The sequence below is a fragment of the Eublepharis macularius genome, chromosome 14 (genome assembly GCF_028583425.1).
Source record: "Eublepharis macularius isolate TG4126 chromosome 14, MPM_Emac_v1.0, whole genome shotgun sequence".
Classification (NCBI taxonomy): Eukaryota; Metazoa; Chordata; class Lepidosauria; order Squamata; family Eublepharidae; genus Eublepharis; species Eublepharis macularius.
The window spans coordinates 35,416,681-35,439,397 of NC_072803.1; the positions used below are offsets into that span (position 1 = coordinate 35,416,681).

General features: G+C 48.1%; 1 protein-coding gene across 1 annotated transcript in view; it reads right to left on the reverse strand.

Annotated features, from left to right (window-relative positions):
* Window positions 1-8,818: 8,818 nt before the first annotated feature.
* Window positions 8,819-22,717, reverse strand: part of ARID5A (AT-rich interaction domain 5A) — a 33,061-nt gene continuing 19,162 nt past the window's right edge. The window contains exons 3-7 of the mRNA XM_054998483.1: window positions 21,165-21,354; window positions 20,054-20,106; window positions 13,297-13,394; window positions 11,933-12,095; window positions 8,819-11,163 (exon numbers count right to left, since the gene is read on the reverse strand). Coding sequence (XP_054854458.1) covers window positions 9,640-11,163; window positions 11,933-12,095; window positions 13,297-13,394; window positions 20,054-20,106; window positions 21,165-21,354 — 2,028 coding nt within the window. The 3' untranslated portion in view covers window positions 8,819-9,639. The remainder of the gene's footprint in view (window positions 11,164-11,932; window positions 12,096-13,296; window positions 13,395-20,053; window positions 20,107-21,164; window positions 21,355-22,717) is intronic.

A 22,717-nucleotide genomic window follows, 5' to 3' on the forward strand; every position in this document is an offset into this window, starting at 1 on the left:
GCTTGGCCTCTCTCTGTCTTTGCTTTCCCCCAGCTTACTTACTTCGCCACTTGTTGGACTGGGACAGGATGGGACCCAAAAAGGGTGTCGGCGCTTCAAAGGGAAAGCAGCCCGCCAAGCGCCCTCCAAAGCGTACGGCTGCTGCATTATCGTCTGACGAGGACGATGAGGTTTCCCTGAGACGTGATATTCTGGCCAGGATTGCAGCCTTGGAGCAAGTGAAGTCACCTGCTGCGCAGTCAGTGGAACCTGCTGCTAAGAGACCCGTGAGGGTGGCATCCAAGGCTGCATCTTTAAACGACATTCTTTCTCGTTTGTCTGCTTTAGAAGGAAGGTCTGTGGAAGGTGCATCGGCTCCGTCTACTTCTGTGGCCAGTCATGCTGCCGTGGCCAGTCAGGTTTTGGAGGATGAGTCAGTGGAACCTACAGCGACTGACACGGAGGGAAGCTGGACCCAGGATGCGGGGCAGGTGGCGCTGGTGGTGCAGCCGGCCGAAGTGGAAGGTAAGTGTCCTTGGCCCCAGCAACCAGGCGTCTGGCCTTGGGGCCAGGCTAATCAACCTGCACAGCACACCACATGTATGCACCCTGCAGCCCCTGTGTACACGCCAGGGGCTGGGCTGTCTCCTGATTGGGGTCACTGGAGTCAGTCGCTTGTTCCTGGGCAGAGCCAGGGAGGGGCCGGTTGGGCGGCTTCCCCGGCCCAGGTTCCGGGGATGGGCCAGGTACCGCCATGGGGTTCATATTTTGGTGTTCCTTGGTCCAATTATGGAACCGTTCCATATAGGGCCCTCCCAGTGGGTGATACGGCTATGCCGTTAGGGGATCATCTTACCCCGGCTACTAGAGAGAAGATTTTGCGCGGGGATTATGTAGATGTCTTTACCCTTCTCTTCAGAGACCTGGAGAAGAAGGATAAAGAAGATCTGGAAGACCGTGACAAAGAGCGCATCAAGAGGCGCAAGATAGATAGAACGTGGCATAATTGGCTTCCTGGTTTTCTCATATACGCGGGAGTCATAGCTAGGGCGCAGCCCTGGAGGGCTGCCCCACTCTTCCAGTACATGGACATTATTTATAGGGCTCACACGGAATTCTTAGGAGCAGCCTGGCTGCAATATGACGAAGAATTCCGGATGCGGGCGGCCTTGAACCCATCTTTGCCTTGGGATCAAGTCCACCAGCACCTGTGGTTGCAACTGATGACCCCGGCTAAGGCTTCAGTTGGGGACAGGTCAGATAGCGGTCATATTGTGCAGCGTTCATCACAGGCTTCTGGGGGGTTTGCCCAGGGTTCTTACGGTTCCCGCGCCTCGGCGGGGCAGTCGGTTCAGCCCCGGCTGCTTTGCTTTGAGTTCACCTCAAAAGGGGTTTGCAACCGTAAAAACTGTCGATTTGGTCATGAGTGCCCGACCTGCCGAGGTCCGCATGCCCTCAATGCCTGTAAAAGGCAACGGCCATTTGGAAAGAAAGGGGGTGGCCCCCCAGGGCAACAGGGGCCTAGTAAAGGGCCCCAGCCCAATAAAAGTGAGGGTACTTGAGGCCATGCTGGCCGACTACCCTAACAAGGTGGATGCCCAGTTTTTGTTGCAAGGTTTTTTGTTTGGTTTCCGTATACCTTTTCAAGGCCCCAGAACTGCCTTCATGTCAGCTAATTTGCGTTCGGTTATTGGCATGGAGGATGTTGTGCGGGCAAAGATTCAGAAGGAATGTGCTGAGGGCAGGGTTTTAGGCCCTTTCCCCTCCCCTCCAGTTCCTTGTTTGCGGGTTTCTCCCCTGGGGGTAGTGCCTAAGAAGGCAGCTGGTGAATTCCGGCTTATTCACCACCTGTCTTACCCTAGGGGCAGTTCTGTCAATGACGCAATTCCCGAGCATTTATGCTCGGTGCGTTATACATCCTTTGACCAGGCGGTCAAAGTGGTTAGACGTTGCGGTCGGGGTGCTGAGATGGCGAAATGCGACATCAAGTCGGCATTCCGCCTTCTCCCTGTTCACCCCGACGACTTTGAACTGCTGGGGTTTGCCTTCGAGGGCAAATTTTACATGGATAGAGCCCTTCCCATGGGTTGCTCTGTTTCCTGTGCAGTGTTTGAGCGTTTTAGTACGTTCTTGGAGTGGGCACTACGTCGCAGGCAACGCTGCCGTGACTCCGCCCACTATTTGGATGATTTTATCCTGGTTGGGCCCCCACACACTGGTCAGTGTGCTCGCCTGTTGGAAGATTTTGTACGTTTAGCTGGCGAGTTGGGTGTTCCCTTAGCACACGAAAAGACGGAGGGTCCCACGACGGTTTTGACCTTCCTAGGGATAGAATTGGATACCGAGCAGCAGACTTCGCGGCTGCCCTCGGTAAAGCTTCAGGAGTTGCGGTCTCGATTGCAGACCCTCTTGGGTAAGCGGAAAGTTTCATTATTGGAACTACAGCAGGTCGTCGGTCACCTTAACTTCGCATGCAAGGTGGTGGCACCAGGAAGAGCCTTCCTGAGGCGCCTTTGTGATGCGATGGGGTCACTTCGGCTTCCGCATCATAGGACTCGGATTTCCCCAGGTATGAGACAGGACTTGGAAGTTTGGTCCCAATTTTTGGCCTGTTTCAATGGTGTTTCTTTTTGGAGACAGGAGCTGCTGTTGGAGGGCGACCTGCAGGTTTCCTCTGATGCAGCGGGCTCCATAGGTTTGGGAATTTATTTCAGGGGGCACTGGTGTGCTGCACCATGGCCCGCTGGCTGGATGGAAGCTGGCCTGTGTAGGGACCTTACATTTCTTGAGTTCTTCCCGATTCTGGGGGCTGTTTACCTATGGGGCGGGGAAATGGCCAACCACTCCGTGCACTTTTGGTGCGATAATATGGCAGTGGTGCAGGTCGTGAATTCCCTCTCTTCCAGATCCCCCAGGGTAATGAAGCTGGTCCGAGCCTTCACCTTAAGGTGTCTTCACCTTAACATTTTGTTCTTAGCCAGACACGTACCCGGGTTAAATAATGAGGTGGCAGACGCCTTATCTCGTCTGCAGATGGACCGGTTTCGACAGCTTGCCCCAGAGGCGGATTTGCTGCCCGCCCAGGTTCCTTTGGAGCTATGGAGGATTGGGAATCCGAGGCATTCAGAGCTATCCAGTTAGCTCTGGCCCCTAGTACCAGGAGAGCCTACGACAGGGCGGTACGGTACTTTGCGGAGTTCAGGCAGGAGTCTGGTCTTCCGCAGATTTGGCCAATTCCAGTTGAGCATGCAGCCCAATTTTGTGTTGCTCAGAAAGGTAAGGGGCACAGTGTTAAATACATTCGTAGTCAGCTTGCGGCTTTGGGTTTTGCTTCAAAGGCTCGGGGACTGGTCGACCCCACGGGGGACTTCCGCATTAGGAAAATGCTGGAGGGTTGGTCCAGGGAGGCTGTTGTCACGAGGGACACCAGGCAGCCTATTTCCCCTAGTATTTTACAGGGTTTGAGGGCCATGTGGCCCCTGGTCTGCAGTTCCCCTTTTGAGGAACTGTTATTCCATGCTGCTTCCTTGATTGCATTTTTTGGAGCTCTTAGAGTCAGTGAGCTCGTTCCCCAGTCCCTTAGGGACATTTCTGGTCGTGCCATCTCCACTTCTGATGTTAAGATTCAGGGAGATCAGGTGGTGATTCGCATTAGGCGTTCTAAGACCGACCAGATGCAAAAGGGGGTAGATTTGTCAATAGGGCGATGCGCAATTCGGGATTTGTGCCCGGTGGCGGCTTTGAGAAAGTATTTGAGAGCCCGGGGTACGACGCCTGGGGCACTGTTTTGCCATGAGAATAACTCCCCGCTTACGAAGTACCAGTTCTGGACTGTCACGGGTAGGGCTCTCTCGAAGTTGGGGCTAGAAGGGGTCAAATTTGGGACCCATTCTTTTCGTATAGGTGCGGCTTCCACGGCCGCAGCGATGGGGTATTCAGGAGCTGAGATTCAGAAGGTGGGGCGGTGGCGCTCCTCCGCTTACAAGTCTTATGTGAGGCCCCTGGCTGGTGGGCAGTCATGCTGACGTTGTTTTTCTTTCAGGTGCTGTGGCGTGGCGCGATAGGATTCGCATCCTCATATGTGGCCATAGTATGGTCTTTTGGGCGGCGCACCAAGCGAAGAGGACGCGGATCGGGTCCCAGCTTGGACTCAGCCGTTGGGCCACAGTGGAGTGGCGAGGCAGAAGAGGCCTGCGTTGGGCAGGTTTGCTGCCGCTGTTGTTTGAGGGCCGGAGTCCCCCTCCCCCACACATTCTTGTTGTCCATTTGGGTGGCAACGATTTGGGTCTGATGAAGGGCGTGGCCCTGTCTTGCCAGGCACGGGATGACTTCCGTGAGATTATGAGAAGATGGCCCGGTGTTCTCATTTTTTGGTCGGCGATGCTTCCGCGTCGTGTGTGGCGGGAAGCATTGGACCATAGGGCTGTGGAACGGGCGAGGCGGATGGCCAATAGAGCCCTGTTTAAAGCAATGACTGAGGGTCTTGGGATCTATTTGCCCCATCCGCAGATACGGGCCGAGTCTGCAGACCTCTACCGAGGGGATGGGGTACACTTATCCGACAGTGGTAATGCCATTTTCTTGAACGACCTACGACAAGGGCTGCGCCTGGCTTTAAGCCACTTGTGGGGCGCCGAGGCCTAAGCAGAGGCTTGGCCTCTGCGGTGGCAGGGTGTTAGTTAGGGAAGAATCTGTAGCGGGCCGGTGAGCACCCTTGGCACCTCTCCATTGGTGGGGAATTGGGGTCTGCCAGATGTGGCTGGCTGCCGTACGGCCCAGTTGCGTGGTTAGACGCCCTGGTGGGGAACCCCTGGACAAGCCAGTCTCCCCCCGCTGCCGTACGGCCGGGTGGGGGAGCTTTACAGGGGTGAACCACTTCGCCTGGCCAGTCCGGGTCCCAGCCATTGTCTGATGGCTCGCACCTGGGGCAGCGGGTGTCTCGCCCAGACAGGTCAGGGCGGGGTAGGGAGCGACCCCAGGGCCTGACCTGTACCGCTAGTTAGGCCCTTGTCGTAGTTAATAATTTCTGGTTCTTGTTTATTAATAAAGCGGCCCATTTTTATAATCCAAATACTGTGTCTGTCTCTTATTCCTAATAGTGGGGCAATACTGCCAATCCTGCTTGGGGCTCGCCCCTCTTTTAAGCAGGTGGCAGCCATTTGCCCCACTGCAAGGATGGAGGCAGACAGTTTCAGCCTCATCCGGGGATTCAGCCTGGGGGGCGGAGTCTCACGGCGTTTTTCTGCCTCTCCGCCCCCGTGGCTTCAGTCTTGCCTCGTGCTCGGCCCACCCACCTCTCCCTATTTCAGTACGGGACTAGCCGGTTGCCATTCGGAGCCAGGTAGGAATTTTTTCTCTCTCAGTCCCCGATTGGCCTTGGGGCTGGAGTTTTTTCGCCTACCTCGTACTGTCTTGGGAGGGGGGTTAATTTGTTGGTGGGTCTGAGTTTACGCCACGGGTGGCAGGGTGTTAGTTAGGGAAGAATCTGTAGCGGGCCGGTGAGCACCCTTGGCACCTCTCCATTGGTGGGGAATTGGGGTCTGCCAGATGTGGCTGGCTGCCGTACGGCCCAGTTGCGTGGTTAGACGCCCTGGTGGGGAACCCCTGGACAAGCCAGTCTCCCCCCGCTGCCGTACGGCCGGGTGGGGGAGCTTTACAGGGGTGAACCACTTCGCCTGGCCAGTCCGGGTCCCAGCCATTGTCTGATGGCTCGCACCTGGGGCAGCGGGTGTCTCGCCCAGACAGGTCAGGGCGGGGTAGGGAGCGACCCCAGGGCCTGACCTGTACCGCTAGTTAGGCCCTTGTCGTAGTTAATAATTTCTGGTTCTTGTTTATTAATAAAGCGGCCCATTTTTATAATCCAAATACTGTGTCTGTCTCTTATTCCTAATAGTGGGGCAAATATTTATATCCCACTTTTCCAGTATAGATTCAGAGTGACTGACAAGCCACAGCTTAGTTTTAGTGCTTTTAACTTGATAAAGGTCTCCAGTTCTCACCTTCTCCAATGAAAGGCTTTGTGGTGGCAGGGCAGAAAGCAAACCCTTGTTGAAGCCCCAGGGAGCTGCCACCAAGTCAGACTGGACAATACTGAGCCAGTTTGGCCAATGTTCCAACTCCCCTATATTCAGTGAAGAGCATTAAACCAACACTGACGTCAATATTATATTATTGCCACCCCTACCCTCCTGAGAGCCATTTGAATCTTTTGCCTTGGGCACCAAAATGCCTTGAGCAATCTCTAAGCCTGATCTTATCCTGATTTGCTCAGAAGCAAGCCCCGATAATCAGTGATATCATGAGAAAGGCTATAGGTGTACCTACTCTGGATAGGCACCTTAGATCGAGGATGCCCAACATAGGGCCAGGCTAGAAGTGACAAATTACACTTGAATGGCAAGTGAACAGACTCACATGTATTCCTCCCTGTTCACTTGCATTCCACGTGATCGAGTAAAGTGCAAGTGGAGTGCAAGTGAACGGGGAGGAATACATGTGAGTCTGTTCTCTTGCCATTCAAGTGTAATTTGTTACTTCTAGCTTAGCCCATAGTACCCATGGGCACCATGGCACCTGCTGACATCTTTCCTGGAACCCACCAAGTATTTTCAGAAAGTGGGTGGGGCTTTGCCCAGAAGGGATTCTTATTGGCCATTGGAGATCTGATTGGCTGTGCAGATCTCTAAAAAAGTTGCTTTGGCAGCAGCTGTCACCACATCACAAACATCTTCACCATGTGACTGAAGGTAAGTTGCATATAAACAAGAAAATATTTTTGAACAATATGTTCAATTAAAAAGGTATCCTGTTAAACAGAATCTCTGCCTGAAATGTTGAAGTGTTACTATTAGTTATGCATAACCTCATTCTCTGACATTTTGTGGTTAGCTCCGCCTCCTGTGGCAACCATTTTGTGGTTAGCTCCCCCTCCCATGGCAGCCATTTTGTGGTTGCACCCACTGTCCTGTATCAGAATTCCAAAGTTCCATGCAGGCTCAAAAAAGGTTCAGGACCCTTGCCCTAGATCATGATGAAAACACTGTTGAAAAGAAAACATTATATCATTTCTCAGGAAAATATGTCTTCATGATCTCTGAAAGGCATCTCTGACAAGGAAATAAATTTCATTTCAATATTAGGAGAAACTTCCTAATGGTAAGACCTGTCAAACAGTGGAACAGAGTGCCCCAGGCATCTGCACATACTCCTTCACTGGAGGGGGTTTTAAAGCAGAGGCTGCAGGGCCAACTTTCAGAGATGCTGTAGCTGAGTATTCCTACATAGGACTTCCAAAGCACCTTTCCAATTCTATAATTATATTTTCAAGATGGTTGATGAAAACCAGATACCAGTCCCCTTAGAAGCTTAGTGGTGGCAGCTGACCAGGCAGGGAGACTTTGCACTCTCCTTGCGTCTGCAGCCCAACCACACAGGAAAGCTCTTTCAACCACCAAGTGCCAGCAAGTGTTTTGCATATCAATCTCTGAACAAAGAGGAACCTGGAACTTTGGCTGTAGCACCCTAAACAGTACATACCCATTCTCAACTCAGCCCTGGAAGAACCCTGACAAATCAGACCAAAGGCCCAGCATCCTGTTTCCCACAGGAGACAGCAAATGCCTTCTGAAAGCTCCCAAGGACTTGATGGCTTCTCCTATCCCATCAACCAGTATTCAGAGAGAGAGACTGCTTCTGGACATATAGCATGGCCAAAGGGCATTGATGGACTTCGTGAATCTGTATAATCACCTCTTAAAGATGTCCAACATAGTGGCCATTGCATGTTGTGGCAGTGAGTTCCTCATTCATTATGCCCTGCATGAAGGAGTACTTCCTTTTGCTGCCCTGAATCTACTACCTTGCTTTTATAGGGAGATCCCCTATCCTAGTATTTTTCTCCTAGAAGTGGATGGAGAACTGGAAGCCACTCCCCACACATACGAAAACAACTAGTTACGGCACTTCTGCTGTGTTCAATGGAGCTTTGCGTCTAGTAATTGTTTGCAGAATTACAGCCTCGCACTATGTTTAAAATTCTGCTCCTCTCTCTTAGCCAATTGCTTGCCAACCCAATCATCTCCCAACTGTGTGCTGCAAGAGAAGCCACCAAACTTGTATCATGGAAAAGGAATGAATGCACGAAAAGCATTGGTAAAGCAAAGGACACACCCTCTGGGTATTCTCCATTCCTTATCAGCCTCCTGTGGGGATGGGCAATTTGGATGGATCTTTGCACCAAATGAACTATTCGTGCTTACTGCAGGGAACAGCCAAATTACCTGCCCCAAGAAGAGACTTTTGGATGTGTCTCTTCAGGAATCACTGCTTGGGGCTTGCCTCATTCCTCTCAGAAAGGGTGACCAGCAAAGTGGCTCACACAGAAACATGACAGAGGTGGAGAGGGTCCTTCTGGCAAAAGACTCTTACACATCTCGGGGGTGCAAAACTTAAGGCTGCCTCAGAGTGGAAAATAAGTGAGCCTCTGCTATCCAAAGTTTGGGAATCGCAGTCCTTGGCCCCATGCAAACACCACCAACGTACACGCCCCATCCCAGCCAATTGAAGCTGGAGGCCAGGTGGTAAGAGTCCATTAGCAGCCTCATTGACAGGCTACATTCTTATGGAAGTGAAGTTAGGTGAACTGAGCAAAAGGAGGAAAAAAAATGGATTTTGGAAGCTGCAGTAGAAAGGACCAGGGTTTTGCTAAGTTGGGCACTGCCTTGGCAGTAGGGATACCAAATCTGTGCTGTACAATGGGAAAGGAGGCCCTTGTGGCATCTTCCACATTTCTCTCCCCCTAGGCCCAGGAACCATCGCTGCCCCCCCCTCACACCCACACTGTGTGATGCACCACTGAATCCACCCTAAGCAGATATCACTGTATCAGGTCTTGTTCTCTTATCTTCATGGACTATTTTCTATATGCATCTTCAATCTAATTGCAGGATTTCAGAGTGCTCCTCCTGGATCAGCACGCTAACTCCCACTCACCTAGGGTTAAGGCCTTCTCACAGGCCTTCTCATCTTTTTGTACATATGAACCTGCCTTATACTGAGTCAGGCCACTGATCTATCAGTGCCAGTACTGTCTACTCCCTCTGTCAGAGGCTCCCCAAGGACTCAGGTGGAGGTCTTTCTCATCACCTATTACCTACTCCTTTTAACTGGAGATATCAGGGACTGAGCCTGAGACCTTCTGCATGCAAAACAGATGCCCCATCACTGAGCCACACCCTAACATATGAGGCCACGCTCTGCTCCTGCAACACTGAGCGGGCACCTTGGGGACTAGTCAATTTTCCAATGCCAGGAGCATTTGCTGTCCCTCTAAGGTATAAAAAAATCAAAACGGAATTGGGTCCAGTGTTACCACAGATAAAAATCTCCATTTATATGAGCTTTGTTCCCTAGTGGGTTATTTTTTTTTTAGCACAATATAGTTTTAAGTCATTTGCATACCATACCAGATACAAATATGAGTCAAAGTCTCAGAGTTTAAAAAAATATTACACGGTCCTGACAGTGGCATCTCGCCACTTTTCCAAATAGAATGGGACAGTCAGAAAGCTGAAATGCAGCACAGCTGCAGTTCAAAAGTTACTGTGTGCCTTGACCAAGATTGTGTGAGAAACAGGCTCTCCTGAGGTGCCTGCCAGGTGGCTACAGCTTGGTGTTCCGGTGGTAGGAGGGTATGTGGGGAGAAGCATATGCTGGCTGACTGTGCCATGTTGAAACTGGATACAGCCTGTGGCGTAGCGTGCCATCGTAAGATGTGGGATAGTGGACGAGGCTCGTCCCCAGCGGCTGGCAGAGGTCTGAGGGCTGGACAGAAGCAGTTAATAATGGAGTTGGAAAAGCAGGGATTATGAATGGGCTGACTGACAAGGAGGGGATCAGCGAGGGCAACTGCCCCTTTAAATGATCCCCTGTGCTGCTAAAGTTCACAGGTAGCCTCAACATTGTCCCTTTATACATGTCCTGAAGCTGAGGTGAAGGGGCCGCTGGGAAACCCGGACTTGACATGCCCCCCTTGGGCTTAGAGACCCCCTGCTGGCTGCCAGGGGAAGTGCCGCGCTCCAGACCACTGTTGGATTCCACTTCCTTGACAAAAGGGGAGACGACCTTCAGCTTCTTCCCATGAAGAAAGCTTTCCTCTTCCAAACTCCTTTTGTTCCTCTGAGCAGAGCTGCCTGTTTGGTTTGGAGAAACAGGCTGACCTCCATTCTTAGGCGCCTGAGGACTGACCTTAACCAGGTTGACTACAGGAGGAACCCAAGAGGCCTTGACATTCGGAAAGGGAGAGGAGCCTCTCTTACTATTGGGGCTGCTCATCTGAAAGCCCAAGTGTTGCTGGCTGTCGCCTCTCCAGGAAGGAGGCGGCTGACTTGGTTTCCTGCGGAGATCTTCTGGCTGGTCCTCTGTGTCCTCCTGTCCTTTCTGAGACACATTGCCCGATGGCAAATCTTTCCCAGGCTGCTGATAGGCAGAGGAAGACTCTGGGAAATCCTTGAAGCTAGGGTAGTATTCTACTGGTCCTCGGAGTGGATGACAACTTACAGGTTTCAAGACATCACTTCGATATGTGTGGAAATACCCAGTAAAGACAGGAGGACCAGGCGAGGGATGGAGCCCAGAATCTTCTGCTTTCTGAGGAACCTGGCTGTCCTTAAGGCTTGGAGATGCCTTCAATGCACCTTCACTTGCTTTTGAGATGTGAGGAGAATCAGCAGGGCCACTAGAACCATCCACTTCCAGCACAGGGTTCTGCACTTCTTTGTGATGGTGGCTGATTGACAGATTCTTAGGGCTGGCCTCTGGGTCTGAGCCAAGGACCTCTCTGCTTCTGGACTTCTTATACTCTGGGCAGTGGCTGAGGTGCTTCTCATGACAGTACAAGGATTCGGCTTTGCTTACTTGTGCCAACAGTTTCTTCTTGGCCAAGGGTGACATGATGCCATGGTTCCCTTTGAAGTAGAAGCTGGAGAAGACCCGCTTGTAGGCCTCAGAGCAGCAGCTGACCCTGCAGTTGCCATGGCAGCTCTCAGGGGGTTGGACCTCAGAGGGCTCCCTACCATTGGGCAGGGGGAGAAACCCCTCAGGTTGTTCTGCAGGCTGCTTCTGCTCAACTCCATTGGTAGATCTGGGGGCAGAAACAACATCCGCCTTCAGCTTCTCTGGCAGAACCTGCAACCAAAGAGAATTTGCCCTGTGAATGGAGGATCTGGAAACAATCTCTCTTGAACTTGGTGGAACACAGAAAGATAACAGGGTTCAACTTAGGGCATCTAAATGCAGGACCAATCTATTCTTAAAAATGCACTAAATTAATCTAATTCTATGCCAAGAAAACTGAACTTCTGCAGCCCCTATCATTATGCAAATTCTTTGCATAAATGATCTTCTTATGTTTGTGATGGTCTGGGGGAGAAGCCACATGTTAGGTGGGACCTGAAACACTGCCTCCTGACCCATGGAAATGTTCTTCATACTCAGATTTCAGCAGGCATTGCCCACTCAATCAAGAGCCATAAGGTCTAGAATCTTGCTTTTAAAAGAGGTGGGTGACTCTACTTCTCAGAAAGCACAGCTCTGTACCCAACACAGCATTCTGCAGAATGCATAAAGTTCTGACTAACTTTTCTCCAGCTTCTCCAGCTTCTAATCAATCTTATGCAAGCGGCCCCTTTGGATCTCGTGCTGCTCATATTTCTCCATCTCTTTGCTTGGATCCTCACAAGCCAATCATTCACCCAAAAAGTAGGGAAACAATATTCAAAGATGGATGAGGCCAGTAATGTCACTGCCATCAGCTGCCACCACAAACTGCACAGAATGTGTGACAGCTCCAAGGCTGCAGGTCTCGGGATGGGGCTGGCTTTCCTAGCAGGCTATGTAATAATGCCTGAGGTTTGTACAGTTGAATTTCCAAACATGTGGGTGAGTACTGCCTTACCTGGTCCCTACTTTTCTCCTTTTTGGATCGCTTTTTCTCCACAGTGCCATTCCCTTTGTCCCCCTTTGGCTCCTTTGAAACCTTATACTGTTTCCGGGGCTTCACGGGGGGCAAAGGTTTGTCATCTTCCCCTTTCAGATGCCGCACATATGGGAGGACCAGCCTGCAAAGAAGATGCAAAAGCCTTGAGATAAAAGCCAGAGAACAGCCATCCACCCTCACTAACTGTGGCACCAGGATGCCCCCGACACTAATTACGGGCTTGCTTCCTGAAAAAAATGACACACGCAGAATTGCACACAGAATCTGGCCTTCTGCTGCAGAATTTGCACTAGGGTTAATTCCAGGTTTTGGGGCGGGGGAGCTACACTCACTACAAGGCTCCCCTTCTTGCCCTCCACCCAGATGCCCCCACCTAGCTGTGCGTCCTTCCTTTTCCCACTTGCAAACTCTCCCACCACCTGCATCACAGCTGCTCACACTGACTGCACACCCTTTCCCCAGTGGTGCTGGGTGGTGGGTGCAACTAGAAGCTCCCCTGCCAGGGCCACCTTGAATACAGATGCTTCTCCAGCAGCGCTAGCCAGCATATTCAACGGGGAGCAGAGGTGACAGAACAGTGGAAGGGCGTGAGTGCAGACATCAGAGGAGATGCAGGAGTAGGGAGTCAGCAGCAGTGGGCCCCACCAGAAGCCAGAGGCCCCGGCATCTGCCCCACCTCACTATGTGCTGTCACCAGCCATGATTTGCACTCCTTAGAACTTCCACAGTCATCTTTAAAGAAGTCCCCTGTCCTTGTGCTTATGAAAGAGGAGGGACTTTGGCTCAATAGCACACTTTGCATGCAGGAAGTCCCAGGTTCAACCCCCAGCATCTCTTGTTCAAAGGATTAGGTGACGGTTCCTATGAAAGACCTCCACCGGTGACCCTGCTGAGCCGCTGCGGTTTCTAACTTTAGCCATGAAAGGAAGGGATTGGAGTGTGCAAGCCAGTGTGGTGTAGTGATTAGAGGGTTGGACTAGGATCTGGGAGACCCAGGTTCAAATCCCCACTCTGCCAGGGAAGCTTGCTGGGTGTCCTTGGGCCCAGTCATCTCTCACAACTTCACCTGCTGTGATGATAAAAATGGAAAGGGGAGAGAATGATGTTGAAAGCTGCTTCAGGACCCCGCTGGGGAGAAAAATGGGGCATAAATAGTTCAAATAAATGAATAAAGACAGAGATTTGCTTGTGTGATGCCAAATCATGGACTGGCACTACACATAAACCAAATGACTGTCTTTCCCATCAAAGCAACGTATGGCGCCTCTTGGGCCATTCCCTTCCTTGCCAGGGCTGGCGTAAGACAGGACAGAGTCCGATACCTCTCATAGTGTCTCCGAGTGCAAGTGGCAGCGCTGGTGCTCCCAGGGCTGCCCCCCAACATGTCATACACATTCTTCCAAAGGCGTCTTCCAGTGACCTGTAACGAGGTTGGGAGTGACCAGGATGAGAAGTGGAATTGTATAGAAAAACAAGACAATATTTCTAAAAATTCAATAGGACTACACTAATAACAGAATAGTTTAGGAAGGTGCTTTATAAAGGCAAAAGGACTGTGGATTATACCACTGGATATAGGACGCACTGTCATTTTGCAGCATCTATTACTCTGTTACCGCTTCATTGTTTTCTACTGATATAATACCAATTTTTTCTTCATTACATTCACTCTCTGTACCATGCCTAATATGCTATGGTCATTCTGATTTCAGTAATTGTAATCCTAGTACTTTGCTCATTTGATGTCTCCTTTTATTGTTATTGACCTATGCTGTGTTAATCAGGTATTTCTTTGTATTTGTTACAAACTTAAAGCAGATTACTCAGCGTGAATCTCAGTGGCAAAGTTTCAGATGACCTGTGGTAGAAGAGCAAGATTCAAGTCCAGTAGCACTTTCACAACCAACAAGAGAAGATGCTACTGGACTTGAATAAGTGCAGAAGAAAAGCAGGCTATAAAACCAGTAAATAAACAAACAAACTTTCACAAATGCAGATTCCGGAAGGAGAGATACACGCACTTTCAAAACTCATCATTTCTTTTGTGACCACAAATTAGCACTGAGCATTCCTCACCTATCTGCCCTTCACTGACTGTGGCCTGGACTAGACATGTAGCAGAATGAGGTGATCAAGAGAAAGGGGGCTGAGGGGACAGACTGGGCTAAACCATGTCATAATGCAGGAGGAGGGATTACATTTTCAAAGTAGATTAATAATTTCCTCTAAGTGGGAAACTAGAACAAAAAGTTAGATAGAAACTTTCTTCCTGATCCAGCATATTAAAAATTAGCACAAGTTTTTGCATGAGGAGCTATTAACCACAGGGATACACATAGTCTGAAGTGATACGGCCAATTCTATCATCTTGGAATCCCACACCTCATACTGCTGTTTGTGTTGACAAAGCAGAATCAAACATTGTTACAGAATTTGGACTAGGATCATGAAATGAAGCAGGAGAATGACTCATATAATTTTGTGAAACCAACAACCTGTCACTGCTAACATGTGCTTTAGGCAACCAAAAAAGTTGACTGTATACATGGAAATCACTGGGTGGCCAATACAGGAACTAAACAGATTACATAACTGGAAGCAGAAGATGCTCTCTGCGAAAACAAGACCAGGAGCTGATTGTGATACAGATCATCATGAGTTGCTAATATCAAAAATTAGAATAAAGCTGAAGAAAAACACTAAAAGAATCATAGTGCCGAAATATAATCTAAATAACATTCCTGAAGAATGTAAAGATCCTGTAAAGAATAGATTTGCAATACTAAGTTTAATTTAGCGTGAACCAGAAGAACTTTGGGCTGAAACCAGAGATATTGTCAAGGAAGAATGTACACAAACTATTCCTGTAGCCAAAAGAAAGGAAAAGCCTAAATGGACGACTGAGGAAACTCTTAAAATTGCTAAAGACATATGAGAAGCAAAAGCAGAGTCAGAATTCTGCTTGATCACACAGAGTCATAATTCTAAATGCAGCTTTTCAGCGACTTGCACTCAGAGACAAAGAAATCTATTATAATAACCAGTGCAAAGAAATAGAAGACAACAACAAAAAAGGAAGAACAAGAGATCTGTTCCACAAGATCTGGGAAATCAAAGGGAAATTCAAACCACGGCTCAGGACGCTGGAAGATCAATATGGAAATATAGTATCTGATCAGGACAAAATAAAGAAAAGATGGAGACAATACACTGAAGAAATATACAGAAGAGATGGAAGGATGACAGCTACTTTCAGAGAAGAATCTTTTGACAAAGAACCAGAAATTTTAGTAAGTAAAAACAGCACTCAAAGCAACTGGGAGAAACAAAGTACCTGGAGTAGATGGAATGCCAATAGAGCTATTTCAAGAAATGGAGTCCATCAAAATCTTAACAAATATGGAAAACAAAACAATGGCCCACAGACTGGAAACGCTCAGTCTACATTCCAATTTCAAAAAAGGGATGCCAAAGAGTACAACTATCTGACTATCACTTTAATCTCCCGTGCAAGCAAAGTGATGCTCAAAATTCTACAGCAAAAATTCTTATTATATGGAATGAAAAATGTCAGACGTTCAAGCTGGATTCAGAAAAGGAAGAGGTACTAGAGATCACACTGAAAATTTACAATGGCTACTGGAACATACCAGGAATTTCAGAAGAAAATCAGCCTATGTTTTATAGATCACAGCAAAGTTTTTGACTGTGAGGATCATGAAAAGATAAGGATAGTGTTAAAAGAATCGGGGATGCCACAACATCTGACTGTTTTGATGCGTGACCTGTACTCTGGACAAGAGGCTACTGTCAGGACAGAATATGGGGAAACAGAAAGGCTTCCAATTGGCAAAGGTGTCAGATAAGGATGCATATTATCACCCTACCTGTTCAATCTCTATGCAAAGCATATCATAAGGAAAGTGGGATTAGGTTTAGAAAGTGAAGTGAAAATTGGTGGAAGGAATGTTAACAATTTGAGATATGCAGGTGACACATTACTGGCAGAAAATAGTGAAGACTTGAAATGACTACTGATGAAGGTTAAAGGAGGAAGTGTCAAAGGAGGATTACAGGTGAACATCAAGAAGACAAAAGTCTACTGAGGAATCACACAATGTTAAAGTTGACAATGAGGAAATTGAAATTGTTCATGATTTTCTATTCCTTGGCTCTATCATCAACCAAAAGGGAAACTGCAACCAAGAAATCAGAAGACGACTGAGACTTGGAAGAACAACTGTGATGGAACTAGAAAAGATCCTTAAAGCTAAGGATGGCTGATTCCGCACGCATTGGATAATGCACTTTCAATGCACTTTATCAATTGTTTGAGGTGGATTTTTTGTTCCACACACAAAAAAATCCGTTCCAAATGATCTATAAAGAGGATTGGAAGTGCATTATCCAATGTGTGCGGAATCACTCGATGTCTCTCTGGGGACCAAGATCAAGATAATCCAGACTATAGTACTCTCTATTACTATGTATGGATGTGAAAGTTGGACAATGAAGAAAGCTGACAGGAAGAAAATTGATTCATTTGAAATGTGGTGCTGGAGGAGAGTTTTGCAGATACCATGGATGGCCAAAAAGACAAATTATGTTCTAAATCAAATCAAGCCTGAATTCTCCCTAGAAACTACAATGACAAAATTGAGGGTATTGTACTTTTGTCACATCATGAGAAGACAGGAATCTCTGGAAAATACAACAATGCTAAGAAAAGTGGAAGGCAGTAGGAAAAGAGGATGACACAAAATGAGATGGCTCCAGTTTGCAGGATCTGAGCAAGTCTGTTAATGATGTTTTGGAGATCTTTCATTCATAGGGTCACCATAGGTCGGTGACTTGATGGCGTGCGCATGCGCGCACACGCACACACCATTCCCAAGGATATGCATCCCAAGGGGGAAGGGATGTTGTGCTCATGAAGCTTAAACTGTTTTCAGTTTATGTAGTACAAGGCTAACTTCTGTAAGCTTCTCTTTACTTCCTCATTCACTGGTGTCATGAGGGGTGCACACACGCACAACCCTTGGCCCAGTCTGGTTTCAGAGGAAGGCAAGGGTTTCATTCCAAAAGGCAAGATTTTCTGCACACCTCCTCGAGAGATTCCTCCCACCAGTAAGATCCAACCCCCCTGCCTCCTGCAGTTTTTGAAAAACGTGCATCCTCACGAGGGAATGGGGGTAGGAAAGAGAAGAAGATCCCACCGACACACTTACAACATGAATAAATATATATCAAAAGGGGAGGGGTAAAAAAAGACAGGAACACAACAAATCAAGAGACGTTTTGCCCAAGCTCTAACACTATTTTGCAGATATGCTTGATGCTGTGGAAATGCAGTCACTTATCTACTACTTGCACCTCTCATTTTAGCATCTTGTTGAATCAACACAAGACATGACATCAGTCTGCTACACCACGCCTTTCTCTCCCCACATAGTGCCCAGAGTGGGTATCATGTCACATCTCCCTAACTAGAAGTTATAACCAGAACTTGTAATGGCTGATAGGCAGCACATGGGCACTTAATTCAGTGCCCACTTTGAGCCCAAAGGGTCCCTGAAGCTCCACTGAAACAGGCTCAAAATCTTTCTAAAGGGAGACCAATGTTGATTGACGGCACAGAAATAAAGGAACAACTCCAGATTCTCCCCCACCCCCTCCCTGGGACAGTGATCAAAGTAAATTTAGGTCACCGAGTTTCAATTGTCAGAGTTGGCAGGAGTTTTACTGACTTGGAACCAAGATGCACAAGTTTCCCAGGAGCTGTTTGCAAAAGGGCTGCGATGTTAACACCTGCCTTGACAATGGTGCTCCATTCTCACTGCAATATGCTTGGAAGCCAGCTCTTTAAATAACCCACCGTTTCTTCCTCTGCTGAGGGCATTAAGTCCAATGGAGTCGGCTCAGGAAACTAGCTCCAGCTAACTCATTTCTGAGCAGGTTGGAGGATTGCAAACAATGTTCTTTTTATCCAGAATTGCTGGAAATGCCTTTTTTTAAAATCTTCATTGATAAGGTGCCATGACATTCTTTCCCTCTTTGCCTGCAGTAGACTAAGCCTGCTGTCCCAGGGATACCTGATCCAGCAACTCCTGCCCCAGGCTTCACAGAGTGTCCATTGGCACCACCCAGCTGCTCTCTCTACTCTCCCAGCCCTGCATTCCACACAGGTGCTGGCACCAGTGACTTCCCTCAGCCTTCTATTTGCAAGAAACAGACGGATTAAGTTAATAAGGAGTGCATGACCAAAGACAATGCAGGTGTGTGAGCCAGGGGAACATCTCCTTCCACAACGGGTAAACCTTTCACTCTGCTGAATCTCCCAGGGATGAGAACAAACCAAAGGAAGGACCTGGGTGAGTTGCTGCTGGTAAGGATGATAAATGACTTGGTTCCTAAGCAGAAGCCTTCTTTGGCTGCTACCCTCAGAAGGGCTAGACCTATCAATGCAATCCACTGCAGTAAGCTCCACTTGTCAAAAAGCAGCTGCCAGTGGCAAAGACTGTAGGCAATGCCAGACCAGCCGGCGAGATGCAGATGTGAAGGGTGTAAGCTGGGACGTCTCTGGTTGAACTCCCACCTGAGCCAGCAGCTCATGAGAAGCCTTAGGTGAGGCAGTGTCAGCCCCTGTCCTCATCTGTAAGTTGGGGGATAACAATGCTGGTCTACCTTGCAGAGTTACTACAAGGGCTTCTAAGGGAAATGTATCCAGTCCTGCCCAAAATGCAATCCACCAAGTCAAACACAGCCAAGCAGCTGGGAGAAAGAGAATGTTCTACCTACATAGGGCAGGTGGAAAGAACTCAATCAGGTGGATTGCAAATGGTACAGGGCTGCACTAGACATGCTAAGCTTTATCATCATCCGGAACCAACTGGGATTTTAAAACAGCCCTGGGATAAGCTGAGCCCTTGCAGAGTCCACTGGCCTCAGACCTGGACCACAGTGATGGCAACAACAGACATAGGTGAGCATACACACACTATCTTCTTGTCATGATCTGAGTCCAGGCCAAGGAAACTCTGCAGGACTACTTCGCGCTCCTTGCTGCCAGAAATACTCCAAGAGAGAGTCCCACCAGGAATGTTCCCAGTAAGTTAAAAGGCCAATCTGCATCTAATCATCGGCAGTTCTCAGCAAGTTCCCATGGAAGGCTAAAACATGCGCCAGATCTCCAACCAGAAAGTACCTCAATGGGCTCCAGCATCAGAGCGCCAACCTGGGCTGCAGAATCATTCAGGCGACGATCTCATTGTGGAGGATGTTTCTGTTCACCTCAAGGCCTATGGAGGGTGGCCAGAATCCTGCCCCAAGTTGCTTTGCAGACCCATGATTTTAACACAAATGATTGGGGAAAGGCTTGAAGGCTCTTACTTTGTTACTTCTACACAGGGCTTTTTTTCTGGGAAAAGAGGTGGTGGAACTCAGTGGGTTGCCCTTGGAGAAAATGGTCACATGGCCGGTGGCCCCGCCCCCTGATCTCCAGACAGAGGGGAGTTTAGATTGCCCTCTGCACGGAAGGCAATCTAAACTCCCCTCTGTCTGGAGATCAGGGGGCGGGGCCACCGGCCATGTGACCATTTTCAAGAGGTTCCGGAACTCCGTTCCACCGCGTTCCAGCTGAAAAAAAGCCCTGCTTCTACAGCTGTATAAAATGCATGCACACCCAACCTCCCAAAAGCTTGCTGGTAAGATCTGTGGTCAAGACATGAATCTAACCCTTTAGAGGATACACAGATGTTAAATCCTCACAACTTCTAATGCTGATAATTTCTAAACCCATTTTTCAGTTTGCAACTGCTTCAAATGCTTTCACATGGATTTTGCCTTCATAGTATATAAATTGTAAAGGCCCTTGGGGCAGGAACCAGATTCTGTTTTTGTTTTATTATGATTCTGTAAAGTGCTACTTATATCATTTGAAGTAATAACCAACAACATCAGCACCACCCAGGGCAAATCTTTTATTATTCCCATTTTTTAGATGGGAAACTGAGGCTAGGAAGCATTCTAGGAGGGGAGGATTATACACCCAATTAAAAAAACTACTACTTTTTCCCTTACCAATTCATAGGCTCCAAGTTTTTCCACAACTTTGTAGATCTTGAACAAGTTAACTGAAAAAAAAAAGAACAAGGAACATACCAAGGAATCAGAGCAGCCAAACACAGCACAGACTGTCGGCCTTACGCAGTGTTCTATATATGATGCTATTCCGTGGAAATGCAGAAATCCTGCAGAACACAGTGTTGGTTGCTTGTGATGCAACAGAGCCCTGTTGCATCAAGAGCTGAACATGGCTCCCTGATGATTAATTCTTTCATTCAAAGCAAGTTTCTAGTCCTCATGGTCACCCAAATATGTCTGAAAATACAAAGGCCCACTGAAAGACTCAGGCAGAACAGGATTCCCAGTGGCTGGAGGTGACACATTGGTGCCCCGCATTGTCCTTGCCCCTCCCCCAGCCTAGCAAAACCAAATGAATTATGCAATATAGAGGAAATGATGCAACTTGTGTAGTAATTTTTAAAAGGTAAAACTGACTTTTTCTTAGCGCAGAGTTTCAATTTTCTTTTTTTAAAATGGAGCTATACAACGCCCTAGCTTGAGCTTTCAGGCAACTGTACCAACAGAAGCCCATTATTTTCAGATGTGCAAACAAGTGAACAGAGGCAAAGTGGAGAGCTACTCCACAGTCTGAGAAGTGCTGGTTGAAACATTCTCGAGAGCAGGGAGGAGTCTGTCTCTTCTCCCTCCACTAGCCGCATCCCTGCCTTTGAGTCACAAAAGTGGCCTTACAAATCTTGGGGAGGGATGGGGAATGGCATCACTTGGGGATGGAGTAATTGAAAACTGGCAGGCTTTTCAAACTGGTTTTGTTAAGAATAAAAAGGGCCTTACGACATGCCTGGCAATCACACCATGGGCCCCACCCAATAGGTGCTTTTGATTCTAGCAGTACCTCTACGCCCACAGAAAAACGCACCCTATAAAATCATGCCTGTTGGGTCACACCAACCACGACTAGCAACCCGACTGCTCAAAGGTAGTGATTTACTGAAAATAAAAATGCTTGCTTGGGCAGCATTAGTCTTGGCAAGTTATAGATGGCAATCAAATAAGTCAAAGACTAGGAAAGAACCTGCCCACCCCAAAAACAAGACTAGGGGCGTACTCTGTTTGAAGCCAAGATGAGGCACCCTCTCGATCGGCGTGTGACGTTCCTTCATGAATTTGTACAGGTTGACCAAGAAGGTTTGTTCCTCTTCTCTCTCGTCGTTCAACACTTGATCATCTTCGGAATCCTCTGCGAGACTCTTCCGCTCAACCTTGGAAATATCACCTGGCTTCATTGCCGGGGCTTCCTGAAGTGGGGAAAAAACACAGCCAAGGATTCACTAACTGCTATAAAAAGCTTGAGCAGTTACAGTTTGACATTATGGACGCCTGTTGTTAGGAACGAATATACATCCCAGCAGAAGACCAAAATTTTGTCTCTGTGCCAACCTTCTCCTCCAAGGACAATGGATTCCAACAAGAGCTACCCCCGCCCCCAAACCAAAGTATAAGGGCATGGCTACATAGCAGACTTAAACCAGCTTGAGTAACTTCCTTTCTCTCTGGAAATGGTAATCCTGTACAGGGGGATTCTTTTATCTGAACATTCCTTGCCTGAAATTCCAAGAAGTTTTTAGAGGAAGCCATGATAGTTAAAGCAGTAAAATAAGTTTAGATGTAGCTACTCCAAACCATACAGAATTTTCAAGACCTTGTTTAATCAGGGTCAGCCTGAACCATGCTGGAACCTAAAATGTAAAATCCCAATTTCAGCTGCCCAAAACTGGGGTGCGTATGAATACGCACGGAATTGTGATCAAGTGCACTGTTTACACGACATCCTTCTTCATCAACGTAAGGCACCAAAGTCAAGTTAACGGGCCAAACTGATTACACATTTACAGACCAGAGAGCTAGTGTAAATGTGATCTTGTGTACGTACAACATGTAACAACAACAGATAATTCCGCTGTCCTCAACGAGTGTTGAAGATTTGCCACCTAAGGCAGCTGTCCTAGTCGCCTCATGTCAAAGCCAGCCCTTTTTCTAGACAACCGACAGTTTTCCACTAGCCACTGGCCAAGGCTAGAAAAGTAACTTGAAGGTCCTCACGCATCCATTCAGAGTATATGGAAGATGCTTCAAAGGGCCGGTCTTCAAGTCAGTTTCTATTTTTAAAAAAACAAACAAAAAAACCCCATGCATGTGCTCCTTACGGGACCAAAATCATTAGCCCTTGTAGAAACGGAAAACAGATGGAATTCTGCTTTGGTTTTGAACAGCTGCATTAAACTGCAGAGCTCAAATCCATGACCTGCAACCCCGAAGTCAATTAGCAAGGAGAGTGACTCTTGTTTACCAAGCAAGAGCTGTGCTGGTTGCTTAACAAATCCCAGCCACTGCCCTCTTTTCCTGCAACCTCCAGCACATCTGGACTATTTTACCTCATGGAAAGAGGCACTGCATCTCAGAATCAAGCACACAGCTTTGCACGCAGAGGCCCCAAGTTCAATCCAGAAATCTCCACTTAAGACGGAGGAAGAGCCTCTCTCTGCCTGAGGTCTTGGGGAAGAGGCTGCCTGTCCGAGAAAACAAGGCTAGACAGAGGCTAGACAGAGCAATGGCTGGCCTCGACATAGGACAACATCACGCATCTTGTTTGTCAACAGA